Below are 17,539 nucleotides of genomic sequence, written 5' to 3'. Positions count from 1 at the left end.
TGAATGGAAAATCTTTCGATTCACCATATCTATTCATACTTACACTTGTTTTAATTGGTAAATGGTAAGTAATAGCAACGGTTATGCCACAGTAACCTACTTGTTTCAGGGAGCCACTTTAGCTTTTATAGAGCCGTTCCCGAAAGCTATGAAACAAGTATCACAGCAGCTTGATGATACGTGCCATTTCCCCTTCTTCTAGAAGAGAGTCATGACCCAAAGCAAGCATCTGTTTGACAAAAGCATGTTTCCCATAACACTCAGACCTGAAAGAAAAAAATCTACTAAATTAATTCAAAATAGAATCCCGGTTTCTCCCCTGGGGTGTAAGAGCCTTTACTTTAATAGGGTGCCAGGTACTGAAACATTACTCACATGCCTACAGTGGCGCATGAAAGAACGCTTAGGGTCGGCTTCTCTGACAGAGATTAAGTCTAGTTCTGGACATCACAGCACTGTGAATGGAAATTCTCTACTGGCAGATAAATGTAGTGCATGACCCTATTCCGAGTCTAGAAAAAGGGCAAATATTAAAATTGCAAAAAAGTTATAATAGGAAAAGGAACACTATGCAGTTGTTTAATGAAATAAGTAGCAATACTAATCTAGTCCATAAACAGGGATATGCAGGGTCACTAATGCAAAGCTCCAAAAGCTATTTGAGTACAAACGGCGTCCCCTTCTGCTTGCTAATCAAGAGTGAGTGAGTTGCAAACCTCTCTTTCTCCCCTTTCACAGGCCTCTCCCCTGCCTCAAAAAAGCACCATCAATCTTCCTTTGCACATAAAAGTTGACAACCTTTTTTGGCTACCAGTCAAGCCTAACGTACTAAGAGAAGAATGATAAACCTATACTTGAGCAGGTAGACAGTTAAATTGGCTGGTACACTGTTTAATAATGCAGAAGGGAGGTGCTCTACTGCCCACCCCATCCAATTCCAGTGCATGGACATGGGGTTTATCACACAACTGGAGCTAGAACTTAGGACCCTGGTAAGTGCAAATGATTAGCACTAACCAGGGTAACATACAGCAAACAAACTAATAAAAAAAGGGAAAAACATTGACTTACAAGTCGTCGTCTCTCCTCTTCAACTGTGGTTAATAGCTGAGAGAACTCCTTTAAAGATTGAGCTGTGGGAAAGAGAAAATTAGGCTTAGGACCTACAGTACACATTCTCTGTTGAAGTATCAAATGTTGCCCTCTGTTTTTCTGGACATGAGCAATAAAATGTGCCATAGTAAAACGAACACGGCCACCCACAGCCTATCTGTAAACAGTGGAGATTCAGAATCAATGGCACGTTGTTAAACAATTACATGGACAAGGAAAAACTGTATGTTCAAGATGTGGAAAAATGACAGGACCATTAAGCATTTTTCCTGGATAGGTCCCTGGTGTGGCCACTGAACAGAAACACGCCACCACAGAAAAACACAAATGTATATCAATTGTAAAAGACAGTATTCCATCTGCAGAAGAAATTCATCTAAAAAAACACACAGAAAATATTACATTTGAATATGGCAAGACACCTGTGTAACCTGCCAATCACTTCTAATAAAACGATGATAGTCCATATGATTTCTTTTTAATTACACATAAGAAAAAAGGACACATAAAGCTTGATGAGATGCATTTGTACAAACAGATACACAAGCTTAAATCTGCCGTTTAAGAACCACGCATGGGGAAAACACAGAATGTGCTTCACCCCTTCGGACACAAAAAATAAAGGGTGGAGATATTGGAAGTGTGACTGAAAAAATATTTCTTTCAATTCACCACAGTTTGTGCAGCTTGTGACAGCTGGTTTCGTATGTTTTTTGGTCTTCCGTGACCAGGCGTGAACTTGAGGCATTCTCTCAAAACCATATTATTGAGACACTTCCTTCAACAAAGGCAGCAGACACCTGTGGCCAGATGGACACTTGAATATACAGAATAGAACAGGCAGTCCACTACTACTACATTTTACATTATTGTATAAAGCTTAATTTATTAAGACTGGTATCTCTTCACCAATAAATCTTCTCTTTATTCCCCCAAACTTGTTGACAGCCCCTCTTTTAGGCCCTGTATTTGACCAGCACATTCAATTAGTAGGCAGTCCTATGCAACATTTAATATTAAGGTCTCCTTATTGACTTGTGTTATTAGTATCTAGTCTATTCAAACTAGCTGAAGTTATTCTTGAGTAAATAGTGAAGCACTTCTGTAAGTCGCTCTGGATAAGAGCGTCTGCTAAAGGCTGCAAATGTAATTTAAATGTAACGTTTGTGTGATTACAACCATTCATTTCAGAAGCACTGTGAGTGTAGACACATGTTGGGAGCATTTCTTTGGAGGAGTACATTAATCACTGACCAGATTCCAATTTTTTCCACCTACATTATCATAGTAAAAACACACCCAATAATAGGCTAACTTGACAGTATTCTCCAACAGTATCCAGATAATGCTAAAGGCTTTAAGGCAACATATTGACTGAAGTATTTCAGCCTACTAAAAAACTGCAACTAATAAAATAAATAATGTTACATTCATTATTAAATCAGTGTTGGTATATATATATATATATATATATATATATATATATATATATATATATATATATATATATTTTAAGTACTCTATGTCCATGTACTAATGTTTTATGTACAGTGCTATAGGAACGTATCTGCCCTGTCTTTCTTCTACACTCTAAGCAAAAAGGGTTCTACACAGTATTGAAAAAGGTTCTTTGCTTTATAACAAATTGAATGTTTTTGGTGCTACATAGAACCCTTCATAAAAAGGTTCTATATAGAATCATCCACAAAAAGCTTTGCTTGTATTTGCATGGTCATTTAAGCATTCAAATGGTTCTTAGGATTATCATGGTGCCATGTAGGACCAACTACCTTCACTATGAAAAATATATATAGTAATTTCAGATCTTCAAACAACATTTAATCTAAGACAACAACAAGACAACAAACAACCTGTGTAAACAAGGGTCAATCAATTAAACTACACACAGCCACGCTTAATTACTTTTTTAATTAGCCAGCCCTGTCAAGTAAACATCTATCCAAACATAAGTAGAACCTTTCTGGCTATGTGAAGTACACTAAAAGGTCACAACAAGCAGCATACAATCAAAGAAATTCCAGATAAGATAAGAAAGAAAGTCATTGAACTCCATCAGTTTTTACTTTAAAGGGTTACAAAGCCATTTCTCTTGAAATCCAAAGAACCACAGGGAAAGGCTTTATCTCTAAAAGGATAAAACTTTGAACAGTGGTGAATCTTCCACCACAAGCCTTCCAAAATTCCTCCAAGAGTGCAGTGACGACTTGCACGGGAAGTTAAAAGACCCTATACAAACATCTATGGAACTGCAGGCCTCGCTCGTCTATGATAAGGTCAGCATTTGTGATTTCACCATGAGTAAAAAGATATGTTATGTTTGGGGCAGAGGTGAAATGCACTGCTAACCAAAAAGAACAAAAAGATTTGTCTACTTATTGCCAAAAAACACAACTATTGACCCCAAAGCTTTTGGAATAATAAGAGAAGGCACAATCTGATCTTTTTGGAAAACAGGGTTGCCACTGAGCTAACACAGCATTCCAAAACAAGATCATCAAGCCTGCAGTCAAACATGGGGGTGGTAGTGTGATGGTGTGGGAATGCTTTGATGCTTCAGGGCTGGGGGAGACTTGCCATAATTGACAGAAGCATGGACCGACTTGACTCTTGACTTGAACCCCATTAAGATGCTGGGGCAAGACCTTAAATGGGCAGTTTGTGCTCAAAAGTCCTACAATGTGGCTGAATTGAAAGCCATTTGGCAAAGCAGAGGGGGGCGGCGAAATTCCTCTACAGTGATGTGAAAGAATGATCTCCAGTTAACCCCTTAAGCCTATGGCCTTCCAGCGGGGCGGAAGTGTCATTACAAATGTCTATTATCAAAGAATAGCCCCACCAGTTTCTACAGAAGTCCCTGTAGTTACTGAATAATACACCTTAGTGTGTAATAAGCCTTGGAGTGTTAAGGGGTATAAGATGTTTGTTTGCAGTTGCTGCTATTAAAAGGTGGCAAAGTTTAGGAAAGAAATGACCTTTTCACATAAATGAAAGGAAATTAATAACACATGCAGCTAAACCCGCACAGTGTGTGACCGATATGCAAATCAGGACAGAGCAAACACTTTTTAATGGCACTGTGTCTGTGAAAATCAGCCAATTAGGCACAATGGCACTGATGTGAAGAGCCACTCATTTACCAGCACCAGTGGTTTTCTTTACCTGTGGTCATTTCCACTGCCTAGCTGATTGCTCTGACTGAGCATCAATAAACAGTTGTTTTTGTCCTGTGGGAGTCCAGGTGTAAGCAACAAGTCAGGCCCATTAGGTCGCTTGGATAAGCTACATAAAAAAGTGAAAATCAATCAGCATAGTCTCACACTAGAGTTATTTAGAGTGGTCCCATGTAGAATACTGCATCCCACCATCATATTTATCTCAAATCCTTCAGGGTCAGTTGGCTTGAGCTGCTTCAGCTACATCACTTCCTGCCTGGAATAGGCTGCAATTTCTTGTTTGGTGATATGAGAAGAAAGCAGAAAGCCCCCCTGCCAGCCTCCCGGCTCCTCTAAACATTCAGCCTGAGGCTACACACGTCTGCTCAAAAGCACAGGCCCCCGGGTAAACAGCCCCTCAGCCACAGCACGACATATTTCAGCTGTGTTAATACGGCAGAGGAAAACACTTCAGCATACACAGAGACTGCACAGTTGGCTCAGGCTCTGCCAAGTAGCCATGAAAAATTGTCATCCGGAGGAGATATGAATATGACTGAGACAGCACGGTCATTACACATTCTTAGCCAAGTTCACATATAGCCATGGCTAATCGTTTGGGCTCGAGCTGCAAGAAGAGCAGTGGATTAATGCAGAATGCTTACGTTCATTCTGCGTTAAGGTTTATGCACTGTTTACTTCATACATTACTAATCTAAATGGCGGTTGTCCAAAAGGCCACACTGAGTTATTGTAGGCGCACTCTTTATTTGTAGTGAAGGAACAAATGATCTGTGTCTATAGTACAAGTGAGACACTAGCATTACTTATCTAAATGTCTGTTATGAAAAGTATACACAAGCAAAGGAAGGAAAAAGGTCACTTTATTTACTAGGGATTCACCAATAGTATAGGATTTCTGTTGGACCATACACCATTAAATGTGGACACAATATAAAAAACAACTGCCAGATGTCAAAAAGTGAAAAACAGCAAAAATAGAGATACAAGGTTTCAAGGTCTAACAGCATTGGTATATTCTAAATACTGCCTTTTAAAAATGTGACATGGACTGAACTCAGATGTTTCATATATGTATTCTGAATACATATTCCCAATACTTGTGTTTTGTTACATCCAAATCCTGATATCAGCTCTCAAAGTCACAGAGTTCAGATATCAGAATCGTACTGTGAGAGACAAATAAACTGGATTGGTAAACCCCTAGTCTGTATGACTCTAAAATATTCAAATTGCAGGCAACAGCTGGCCTTTGTGTGATAAAGAGCTGGCATTGTTTAGTATAAAATGACGATGAGATTGGTGCGTGGTGGCACTAGCGGCAGGGGCAATGGGCAGGATTGTTCTCAACTGTGGATCAGATAAAACTGGCTGGCGACTCAGGACAACTGCGTAGCTACGTGGGACATCAAAATAAAGCAATTACAGAGACCGCAGGCTTATATTAACACAGTTACTACACTGGTAAACAACTCCTACAAATTTACACAGAGGCAGTTCCAATAATAGCTGATTCTAATTCCAAGAGAGTTCACACAGTTCCTTCAAAATTAAAGTGGGTGAATTTACTGCAACATCTAATCATGGGTATGTCATGCTCAATGGGACCTTGTCATTTTAACAACATTCATGGAGGTGAATGACAAAAGCTCCTCCTGTTGTGAGGTACTGGGTAAATTCCCATATGAGTCTGGTCTTAGTCACTTACCAATGTTAATCTCATCATCAGTTTCTGCGTCACCGATGCATTCAAACTGGAAGTCCTGAAGGGACTGTGAAAACTTTTGTACAGCTGCAGAAAGGTCTGTGAGAAGAAAAAAAAGAGAGAGACATTCCTGTATCAGCCATCATCACAGCTCATAGACTCATATTCCCATATAGCCATATTTCTTACAGTATAGCTGTTTGTTTTTTAGCCATCCACGGCTTTAGATCGGATTTGTTTACACAGAGATGTGTTTACAACCCAGAGATTAGGAGATAAAGCCTACAACTATATTATTACCTTTGTAAATCAACCCCCAGTATAACAGGGGCGGCATCTTTCTGGGAAGTCATTCACTTTCCCTTTTGTTGGGTCAGGAAAGGTTTGAGTATGAGCCATGTTGCCATGGTACAGAGCAGCAAGCTGCCTACACTCTGTTTGACCAGCACAGTCACAGACAGTGTGAGAGAGGAGTCATTTCAATAAAAGAAATGGGTGTATACAGCAAATCTGTATTGTAACAAGGTTCATTTTTACAACAGGGAAACATCAGAACTAAATACATCATTGAAATTTTGTACAGTGTGAGTGTCACACAGCTTGCTTTAAAAATAGCTCTTAGATACTAATATCCATTCATTCAAACACAAATGTCTGTAGTGATTTATGGTTATATATGGGTATATATATCAGTTTACACTCCAAACTAGAGCCAACTCTGCTTTTAGCACCCTGCTAGCATGCATGAGTGGCACTGAACCGTTCTGGCATCTGTGCAGAACTTCAGTTCCTCCGCTATCTCACAGGTGCAGGGACAGATTAGCATCCACTGATCTCTCCTGGCTGTTTGCTGCAAGCATGGATAAGAATGAGACAGGTGGGGAGCCAAGTTTTCCATACTATGATAAACATGACTGGCACTGGAATTATGAGAAATATTGGGGCACTGTTAGCAGGGCTTCTAATTTTAATGCACAGGCCACTCTTCAGTCAGTATTTTGGTGATGTTGCAAAAACCAAAGCTGAAGTTATGGCAAGTGTTTTAGCATGAGCTCCTTTTTGAATGAGGCTTTTTACTTCAGTTATACCGCACCAATGACTCCTTATAGTGTCGGTGAGCAATTCCTGTAGCTTTTTGACTAAAACCTGTCTGTGCCATTTGTACATAGTTAAGAAGATCTGGGCCTGCACTGGATTTAAGATACTGTCTGATCAGACAGCAACAAAGAGAACTATGATTAGAAATGTCACTGACTGTCATCAACTGGTGTTCAGTGTATAAATGCAGTATGGTTCTCAGCACAGCATGCCTACTTATGTTACATTTGCTGAGGGAGTATCAAAGTGTGATGTTTAACAGAATACATTTTTTAACATTTCGGTGTGTGTTTGTATGTGTGTGTGTATGCAGGCAGACCAGTGTCAAGGTCAGCACGACTGAATAACTCATAAGCTGTGAAGGTGATGCAGGTCTATGGACAGTGTTAACAGAGTATGTCAAAGATCTGTTTATAAATGAATTTAGATACATAAAGGATTGAATTCAGTTACTTAAAGCATTTCAATCAGTTTTTCCAGATCTGAATCACTGAATTTCATGGTCTTTTCATATCTCTGGAGATGACACTGTTTTGGAAGTGATGTGATTTAAACAGTGGCTTGTAATCAAGTCTCCCTGCCTACATATTAAAGCCACAATGAGGTATAACATATTAAGGGGTAGACTGATGGTATTTGACGGGTCAGGAGGTCAGCCATCAGTCTGACACACAGGGTCCTTTTCATAATCCAGAAAGCGGCTCACAGGAAGCCACATTCCACAGTGGCCCATCAACCACACACTCTCACCACTCTCACATCTCCATGTAAATACAGAGAGGCTAGTGCCAGCACTACGGACTCCATGGCGAGAGATTACATTTTACCAGCTGATGAGCAGAAGTCCAGAGAGCAAACAGACTGGATCTGGACACACATAACTCAGCAGTGAGATGCTGAATTGCATGGGAGGATTCTTCAATGATATAATTCATACAGCAGCAAATAAACTAACTAACACATTTATAACCAACAAATTAACTGAATACATTATTAGCTTCTTAGTCCGCCCTCCCTTTTTGGTTTGCTTACAGTTGTAGCCTATAAAAACCTCATTTGAGTGAAAAACAGCATTTAAGCAATAATAATAATAATAATACATGTATTATAATTAGCAATAATAATAATAATAATAATACATGTATTATAATTAGCAATAATAATAATAATAATAATAATAATAATAATAGATGGTGAGACACACTAGTAATACTGAACTGCATTTTTGCATTTCGTCATACATCATCAAAATAATAAAACTTAAAAACTATAACTTAAAAATAATGTAAAAAAATCTACAAAAGAGATAAATAACATATATAACAATGTAAAAATAACCTGAATATAAAAAGATATAATGTCAAGGCAATCAGATATAGTAGCAAGGCACTTTCATTGTAATTCATTGAACAGAAAGCCCCACTCTGCTTTACAATGATAAACTACTGCAAGCCTTATTCTGCTTAACTTACTTTTCAGCGCACTGATGAGCATGTTCCCATCTTTGATAAGCTCCTTTATGAACGTGTTTGTTCGGTCCAGCTCAATTTCGTGACATTTCAGACGGTCTCTGAAATCAGGGCTGTCCAGAAAAGAGTCGCTGAATTCCAGAGTTGGAAGTCCCATTGTAGAAGCAGGAGAATTAAAAACTCAGCAAAACGCTACACAGCTTCTTCTGCGGTTTGCTCAGGCCACCGCTTTTACCTTCCTTCGATACAATCCCGGTGGTGCTTTTTTTTTAAGCCCGTCCGCTTTACGGTTACCTTTGCAACTCCTCAAACTTCGTATCCTAAAAGTCCTCTTCCGGCATTTTGTTTCCCTCTCAATCACACGGAGCGGTGGGCTCACTGTCTCTCACACCCGTTTTCAGACAGGTCCCGGTTTACTGAGCTACGATTGGCTAACAGAATCTCCAAACCTGCCTACTATTGGCTAGTAGTTCATAGTGCGCTTGCCTATGAACCAATCCTACCGTCGGTGGGCGTGGCCGTTCGGAAAACGGGTTGGGTTGTGCTGGCCTCATCCCCCTACACCACAGGTACATTACGTTATAGTCTTCTTGTATAAAACGTGGACGTCAGAGGCTGCACGTTATTTATGCACACGATCTAGATGTAAACAAAGATAAATAAAGAAACTACATGTTAAACTGTAGGTGTCTAATCAAAGATTAGATAAACACCCATGACCTATAAGATAGGCACATAACTTCAGGAAAAAAGGGCAGTTATGGCTGAAGAGTGTTTGTTATGGTAACCCAAAATTGTTGGGGTTATGGGGTTATGGATCTTGGTCAGGGCTAGGCTACTTACCATTGATTCTGACTAGTTAGGTCAGGTTTTAGGAACAGCACTGATTGACATCATATTTAATTATGTTTACAGTCTTCTATAGCCACAACACTACAGTTCTTAATGATCAACATGTGTTTAGCTACTTGCACCATCGTTTTATCATTAGATTATTATAGGATTATTGTGTAAATATCTTTGTGTGGCATTTTAATTTAATTTAGAGCATGGGCTGCCATCTAGAGGACTACTTACAGAACACTCCCCTACAAATTACAGAGAGTTTAGCCTAGGCGGATAGGATTAGAGCTGAAAATGAAGAAAACAAACAAACAAACAAACAAACAAACATAATTTTAATATTTAGAGATGATTGGAAATATGACAGTTCATCTTCAGTGTTTATATATTGAGGCAGTCTGCACCATTTAGACATTGTGTAACTTAGCACACTAAGACCGGCTATTTTTAACTTGACCCACAGTCGTACTCTGTAGAAAGACCACTTGGAAAGCACAGAGTCTGGAGGGGCACTGAAGACGTGGTCACTCACTTCTTCATGGTAGGTTATCTTTCTCTCATATCTCATATACCTGTTTGCCTTTACTGACCTCAGCATCGCTGCACATTCTGTAGGGATGACCTTAGAGTTCCTAATGCTCGACACTGTGCTGTGCTTTTGGTTGCCGCTCATAAATTGTGTCAGTGTGACAGGACAAACACACCAAGCATTTCCAGTAACTTCAAAACTGTCCTCTGTTTCAAGGTCTTGCAGAAAAACACTTGTCACAGGGTCACAGATGGTATGTTTATTCAATTTTCTTGTTGTTGTGGACATCTTGTTAATGTTACAAGATAAATTACTGGTACATTTAATACATGCATTCAATATAATGTAAATTGGTTCCAACAATAATATGTTCATGACACGTTCAAAAGAGAATTAAAATGATTCAACAGAACAGCAGAACACTTCACCACTGAATCTCATATGATCATAAAGGTGAAGGGAAATTCATTTCGGCACTGCTTTCATTTCCCTTCCAGAGCCGATACAGGAGATCAGCGCCAAAGCTGCACAGGCATTGTGAGAGCTGCTACAGCAAGCGCTGCAGAGCTCCCTTAGAGATCTCTGTGTCATGCCTGGTCATCAGCTGCCGCGCACTCTGTGGCGCCACCTTTCACATGTGCAAAGAGGATGAACATGTGCTGCTGTGTCCCAACGAGAAGGTGCCCTGCCTCAATGCCCACTATGGCTGCCCTTTCAGCATGTGCCGCTCAAAGCTGGCCAAGCACCTGGAGGTGTGTCCTGCTAGTGTGGTGTGCTGCTCCATGGAGTGGAACCGCTGGCCCATTGAGGACGTAAAATCACCTCTCTATAGCAATCTCCTGAAGGATATGCACAAGCCTCAAGCTCTGGACCTCTCCATGGCCCTGAGAGATCAGAAGCATCTCTGTTCCAGGCTGAAGATGAGGAGCTTCTTTCCTGAGTTAATGGAGGAGCCAGAAGAACCTATGACAACAGGAGAGGAAGTGGAAGAGGAGGCGGTTGGAGGAGATGCCATTGTTAATGGAGAGAATGTTTCAGTAAATGATATAAATGGTGGTGAAGTCTCAATTAATGCTCCTCTAAAAGCTGAAGTGGAACAGCCTGTTAACAAGGATCACCAGGACTCTACCATGAATCGAGAGAAGTACACCCTTTATGAGAAGATGTTTAGCATGGAGAGAGGGGGCTGCAAGCAGGCTGAGAAAGAAGGATCAAAAACAGAAGACAAGAAAGACAAGACGACACCATCCAATGGTCCTGCTAATCCAAGTGTCCCAGAGCGACAAGGAACTTCAAAGGAACCAGCAAAAGATGCCAAAAGAGGAGACCCTATTCAGCCAGACATCTCTAAAAGTGGCCTCGCTCCTTGGCAAGAAGGAGTCTTGGAGAGACTTGGCCGAGAAGTAAATCCAAGAGAATACAACATGTATATTGTCCACCACGGACGTATGCTGCTCAACTTTGGCCAGATAGAAGCGTGCACACCCCGAGAGAAAGATTTCGTTTATGGCAGCCTAGAGCCAATACCCGTTCAGACCCTACGTTCCTTTAACGTTCCCATTAGTTACAGGCACAGGCGCATCCAGCTGAAGGACCCCGGCAGCCGGGCACGTACCGAGCACAAGACTGTGGATACGTCCGATTTGGGTGTCCCTCTGGAAGACATTCAGAAAATGGACGAGATGTTTGCAACCCTACTGTGCTCTGCTGAGGTGGAGATAAGAGGACACAAGATCAGTGAAACCGTGGCAACAGATGGACTTTATGTTGACATAGCAACTCAGACCTATGACTTTGTCACAGCTCCATTCAAGTACAATGCCACTCTGGCCGAAATCACAGCAGAAAGGGATTTGAAGCTGCATCTTCAGATGGATACAGAGATTGTCACCCTCAGACACAACAAATCCACGTCTGCGTTTACATTTTCCTGTGGACATTTCTTCAGGCGGGATGAATTCGCTTTACACTTCAAGAATGTGCACTCAGACATTCAGTCTTGTTTGAATGGCTGGTTTGAGCAGAGGTGTCCTCTGGCATATCTGGGCTGCACCTTCGTCCAGAGACGCCTCCAGCCCTCCACACACAGAGCCATAGTCTCTTATAACCAGGACCTCAGCATTTTTACCCTCAGGCCTGAAATTCCTACTCCTCTTCAGGACAATTCTCAAATCCGAGCCATGCACGAAGATTCTCTCAGTAATCTTCCTTTTGAGGTCCTGCGTCATATTGCCCGCTACCTAGATAGCTTCTCTCTGTCACAGCTAGCACTGGTCTCTAGACTTTTCCGAGATGTGAGTGGCACACTTCTTCAGGAGAGAGGAATGGTTGGTTTGAAATGGAGAAAGAAGAGATACTCTCACGGTAGAGTCCGATGGAAGTCATCCATAGTAAGTCATGTCATGTTGGTTGCTGTGGTAGAATGTTCACCATTGCATGCTAGCCACATGCATAGGAATCACACAACTACTAAAATATGCACACCTAATTCCTAGGCTTAAACCAGACAGTGTTAATCCCTTAAACTGCACGCATATTGTGTTCTTTAGACTGATTGAGTAACTATAGGCAGGTGTGGCTGCAGGTTTTCATTCCAACTAAGCAGCTGCACATCTCATAAAACTAATCATGTGTTCGAAGACTGAGAAAGACTTATCAAATGTATCTTCTGCTTGACTAGAATGAAAACCTGCAGACACTCTGGCCCTGTATGGATAGGACTGATGAGCTCTGCCATAGAGAGACCATTTTTGGTTTCCTAAAGAACTTTTCACATAATGTAATTGGCACAGAGCCATTACATTATCTGAAAGTTCTTTGATCCCTTAAAAGGTTCCTCACACTTTTATCCCGTCTTCACAGATGGTTCTTTAGTACAATGGTGCCCATCCCTGGTCCTGAAGGGCTCCAAGGCCAGGATTACGATGACTACTTTAAGAAACCAAAAGAGTTTTTTTTTAAGGTAGATGTTTAGAGAACCATTGTCATAAATAAGATGTATGGGCGTGAAGAACCTTTTGACGATTTAAACAATCTCCACATGACATAAAGATTATAAGGAGAACACATATGGATGCAGGGTTTATCACACACACAGCTCTCTTTTTTAACATGCTTCTTGGAGAACCTCAGGTCTATGGCATTGCTCAAAGAACCGTTTGTGGCACTTTTATGTTTACATGTGTCTGATGATACATTAATAACATTTATACAATTATAACATAGATTCTTTTTTCACAACCCCCCCTTAATTCATTCTCTCTCATTCTCTCTGAGGTTTGGGAATTTAGCAATCTCTTCAGCAACGTGGGCAGTTGGTGTATTGATGGTGTCCCTTCAATGGCTGAGCATCTTAAAGACTGTCCATTTTACCAAACAGAACCCAAAACAAAGCCCTTCGCTCTGCCCAGCATGCAGAAAGAGAATGGAGCAGAACAACAGAGGAATTCTAAGGAGCGACAAAGTCTAGTGAAACTCTTCATGGGACGGAGATAATTCCTTTTAGTAGTTAAGTGTCTTAATTTTGCCATTGATTGTCTGCATCAAACTGAAATGTACTGCTTTCTCAGCTACAATAGTTTTTAAAATGGAAATTAGAAGATCAGTTAAAGCTAAATATAAAAGAAATAATAATAATAATAATAATAATAATAATAATAATAAGAAGAAGAATAATAAGCAATAATTTGCTAATGTTTGTAGTGTCATCATATGAGGGAGAAATAGTGGTTAGGCCTTAAGATTCCTTTGCTATTCAGTGAATATTTCCAGTTCCACTTAAAAATAAAACAGCAACCAGTCTTATGACAATCTATATAATGTATTTATAACGTATTTACATCCTTTCATTGTCTAAATACTAGAATATGTGCAAAATGATTATTAAAACACATTACTGTACTTCTATGGCCCTGGGTGTTTGCTTCACCAAGTTTTTAACCAACATTTGAGCTCTTCTGTTCTAAAATGATTGTCAGTGCAGACAGAAGCATATTAAACTAACATGCCGATCACATCAAGCCCTGTTTGAAAACACTGATGCAAAACTGTAATTCTGAACCTCTGATGTTTTTAGACATGTAACCGGATTCTATGTTTGAGAGGTCACACTGTTAGACCACCACACGAGCCGCTATCTATTTTTAACATTCAGGCACGGCACACTGCTGACATTAGTACTCTCAGTCTTGAAGTGTCTAAGCTGAACACCAGCAAGGAGCTGGCCTCATTAAAACGGGGGTAAGAAGGCCTGTTTTTTCCCCAGTGTGCTTGATTTTGTTGTTATGTTGTTATAAATGTCTTTGCACTTTTATAAATGCACATCTCAGAGTATAGGTTGTGTTATGCAATGCATGTGAATGTCCTGCCTATGCCCTCTACCTTAGGTGGCATGTATCATTTCACATGGACATGAGTTGGGTAGTCTATCATTGCATAGTGTTCCATTTTCAGCCACATGGGGGAGAAATACGTACACAAAACATCCTGAATTTCATCATTTCCCTGCGTGATCTGTTATTATTTGAGGTCAGCTTCATGTTTTCCTCACAATTCTTTTCAGATCGTTCGAGCTCTATGCCGTTAACATTGGTTCGTAGACATGGTAAGCTTCACAACCTGAACATCTGTAAGCATCATCATACATCATGCTTAATAACACAGCTGTTCAGACACATGTCAAATATGGAATTTCTTCTAACTCTAGGTAAGGCAAAAGACACCAGTTTTCAAGCTGCATAAACACTGTGAGAGCTGCCACAGCCGACGCTGCAGAGCTCCCATAGAGATCTCTGTGTCATGCATGGTCATCAACTGTCGTTTGCTCTGTGGTGCCACCTTTCACATGTGCAAAGAGGCCGAACACCTGCTGCTGTGTCCTAATGAGAAGGTGCCCTGCCTCAACGCCCACTATGGCTGCCCTTTCACCATGAGCCGTTCAAAGCTGGCCAAGCACCTGGAGGTGTGTCCCGCTAGCGTGGTGTGCTGCTCCATGGAGTGGAACCGCTGGCCCATCGAAGAGGCTGAGCCTTCAGAGTTCTACAAGAATATCTTAAAGGAAACCTACGCCCAGGAGCCACTGGACCTGTCCACAGCGCTCAGGGACCAACGGTACCTCTTTCAGTCCCTTAAAATGAAGGCCCTTTTTCCTGAGCTCATTGAGAAGGTGGTGGAAGAACCTGCAGTACAGGAACTGGAGGGAGCAATAGGAGGGGTGTCAAATGGGGCAGAGGGAGCCTGTACATTCGAAGGTGTTGAGTTTTTAGAGACTGATGACCAGGAAAGCCCACTAACTCAAGAAGAGAGAGAAGCATTAGCAAGGGACACTAATATTTCCGGTATTGGAAGGTACAACGCCTGGGAGAAAATGTTCAGCATGGAGCTGAGTGGATGCAAGCACACCATTAAGTCACTGGGCACCAACCCCCCATCCAGTGGTTCCCAAGCAAATTCGAACAAGCTAGAAATCTTACAAGAGGAAACACAGAAACAAATCAAAGAATCCAACAAACATTTAGAAATGCCTGAGTTCAATCCATTTGATATGGACGAGCGCAAATTTCTGATCGCAACATCCTTGTTTGCTTGTGATACCCGTCCGAAGAAGAAATTTATCTACGAGCATCTGGAGCCAATGAAGATTAAAACTGTGCGAACATTCAAGATACCCACCAGCTTCAGTGCAAGGCCAAGTCACATTCGCAATCCTGGTCGTTACAAAAGGGTTAGCATAGCTGTCGACACATCAGACCTGGGCACTGACATGGATGACCTGCCGAAATGGGATGAGGTTCAAGCCACGCTTTTGTGCTCTTTGGAAAAAGAGCGCAGAGGACACCTTATCGCCGAGTCCGGTTCTTCAGATGCCCTTCTGATGAACGAGGGAACTCAGACTTATGACTTTTACTCAGTTCCTTTCAAAGCAGATACCTCTCTGGCAGACATCACTGCAGATAAAGCTTTGGAGCTTCATGTCCAGATTAACACCGAAAGTGTCACCAACATACACAATAAATCAAGCTCTGCGTTTACTTACCTGTGCTGCCATTCTTTCAGACGAGACGAGTTTTCTTCTCACTTCAAGAACATCCACTCAGATATCCAGACCAATTTGAATGGCTGGTTTGAGCAGAGGTGTCCTCTGGCTTACCTGGGCTGTACCTTCATCCAGAGACGTTTCCAGCCCTCCACACACAGAGCCATAGTCTCTTATGATCAAGACCTCAGCACGTTCACTCTTAGACCTGAGATATCAGATATTCTCTACGAAGGTGTGAGAATGGTGACTTCAGAGAGAAAGCGAGTGCGTAACCTGGATGCCCTGAGCAACCTCCCTTTTGAAGTTCTGGTACACATTGCTGGCTTTCTAGACAGCTTCACCCTTTCTCGGCTGGCTCTTGTATCCCGGCTAATGAGAGAGGTGTGTGGCACGCTTCTGCAAGAAAGAGGCATGGTATCACTTAAGTGGGAGAAGAAGATCTACTCTCATGGTGGATGGTGCTGGAGAACAAGACAAAAGGTCAGATCTCACTTAATATTGCCCTTATTATGTAAGACATGGGTTTCATTTAACTCCTAAGACCCTCAATGTAAGTCCACACTGCCAACATTAACATCAGTTTCATAGGCCCCATAAGATAACCTTGTGGAACTCCACAGGATATGCTAAACCTAACAGTTACAAAATAAGTCACAATAGTTTCTGCATTAGGATTAATAATTGAATAATATACATAAGGGTTCTAGGGGTTCATTCACTTAATAAAGGTCTTGCCAGTCATGTCGTTTACTACATTTATCATGAAATTCTACTAATTAACATTGTGAATCTCTACTTTAGGTATGGCAATTCAGCAACTTGTTCTCCTCTGTGGATAGCTGGTGCTTCGATGAGTTACCTCCGATGTCTGAACATCTTAAGGTCTGCCCCTATTACCAGACGGAGAACAGAACAGAACCTGTACGTCTAACTGATGTGCATGAATGCCATAAAAAAGAAAAGAAGGCTCAGAGTCTTGTCTCCATGTTTGCCAAAAATAAGTAGTATTTGTATTTCTCTTGCTTTTTATGACTCCTGTTATTAAACTCATGATGCAATGATGTTTACCTATTACTTTGTTTTTTAATAATGTTAACTTAAAAATAAGCCAGTTGGCTAACACTGACATATTTAGTATTTGTTGATTAATGTACATTGCCCTTGATAAATAAATAAACATGCAAACCAAATACACAAAGATTGGAGTGATGGGTGCAGTATGATGGGTAACAACACTGCATTTCTTATGGCAGACTAGGGTTTGATTCTCCTGCCATTCAAACACACCACACTATACCAGTAAGAGTTCTTAGGTCAGTAACTCCTAAAATGACATTGGCTTTCCTGTATAACATGATTCCAATATAAGCAGCTCTGGATTAGATTGTCCACCAAATGCCATTAATGTAATCAAATAAATAATATTGTGCTCTCATTTGAATTTATGCCAGGAAATAATTAATACCCATGGATTTAAACTATAGTTGTTTTAAAATAACACAATTAAAATAACAGAGAACACAGGCAGCACCGCACAGTTGGATCCAGTTT

At 40.8% G+C, this 17,539-nt stretch overlaps 3 protein-coding genes across 5 annotated transcripts in view; 2 read left to right on the top strand and 1 right to left on the bottom strand.

The window, feature by feature from the left end:
* Positions 1–8,958, bottom strand: part of arhgap42a (Rho GTPase activating protein 42a) — a 35,818-nt gene extending 26,860 nt beyond the window's left edge. For all 3 annotated transcript variants that reach the window (XM_072662718.1, XM_072662720.1, XM_072662719.1), the window contains exons 1-3: positions 8,583–8,958; positions 6,016–6,111; positions 1,072–1,133 (exon numbers count right to left, since the gene is read on the bottom strand). In XM_072662718.1, the coding sequence (XP_072518819.1) occupies positions 1,072–1,133; positions 6,016–6,111; positions 8,583–8,736 (312 nt within the window). In that variant the 5' untranslated portion in view covers positions 8,737–8,958. The remainder of the gene's footprint in view (positions 1–1,071; positions 1,134–6,015; positions 6,112–8,582) is intronic.
* Positions 8,959–10,039: 1,081 nt separating this feature from the next.
* fbxo40.2 (F-box protein 40, tandem duplicate 2) lies at positions 10,040–13,985 on the top strand. The gene is made up of 3 exons (XM_072662514.1): positions 10,040–10,102; positions 10,449–12,341; positions 13,228–13,985. Exons 1-3 carry the CDS (start codon positions 10,040–10,042, stop codon positions 13,444–13,446), a joined length of 2,175 nt encoding a protein of 724 aa, XP_072518615.1. The 3' UTR covers positions 13,447–13,985.
* A 422-nt stretch (positions 13,986–14,407) lies between these two features.
* On the top strand, positions 14,408–17,099 carry fbxo40.1 (F-box protein 40, tandem duplicate 1). Its single transcript, XM_072662513.1, has 3 exons — positions 14,408–14,422; positions 14,657–16,468; positions 16,790–17,099. Exons 1-3 carry the CDS (start codon positions 14,408–14,410, stop codon positions 16,991–16,993), a joined length of 2,031 nt encoding a protein of 676 aa, XP_072518614.1. The 3' UTR covers positions 16,994–17,099.
* The last annotated feature ends 440 nt before the right edge of the window (positions 17,100–17,539 follow it).

Source organism: Salminus brasiliensis, chromosome 18, assembly GCF_030463535.1.
Source record: "Salminus brasiliensis chromosome 18, fSalBra1.hap2, whole genome shotgun sequence".
NCBI classification, from domain to species: domain Eukaryota; kingdom Metazoa; phylum Chordata; class Actinopteri; order Characiformes; family Bryconidae; genus Salminus; species Salminus brasiliensis.
Note: the sequence above shows the minus strand (reverse complement) of the source record. Positions and strands in the feature narration are given on the sequence as shown.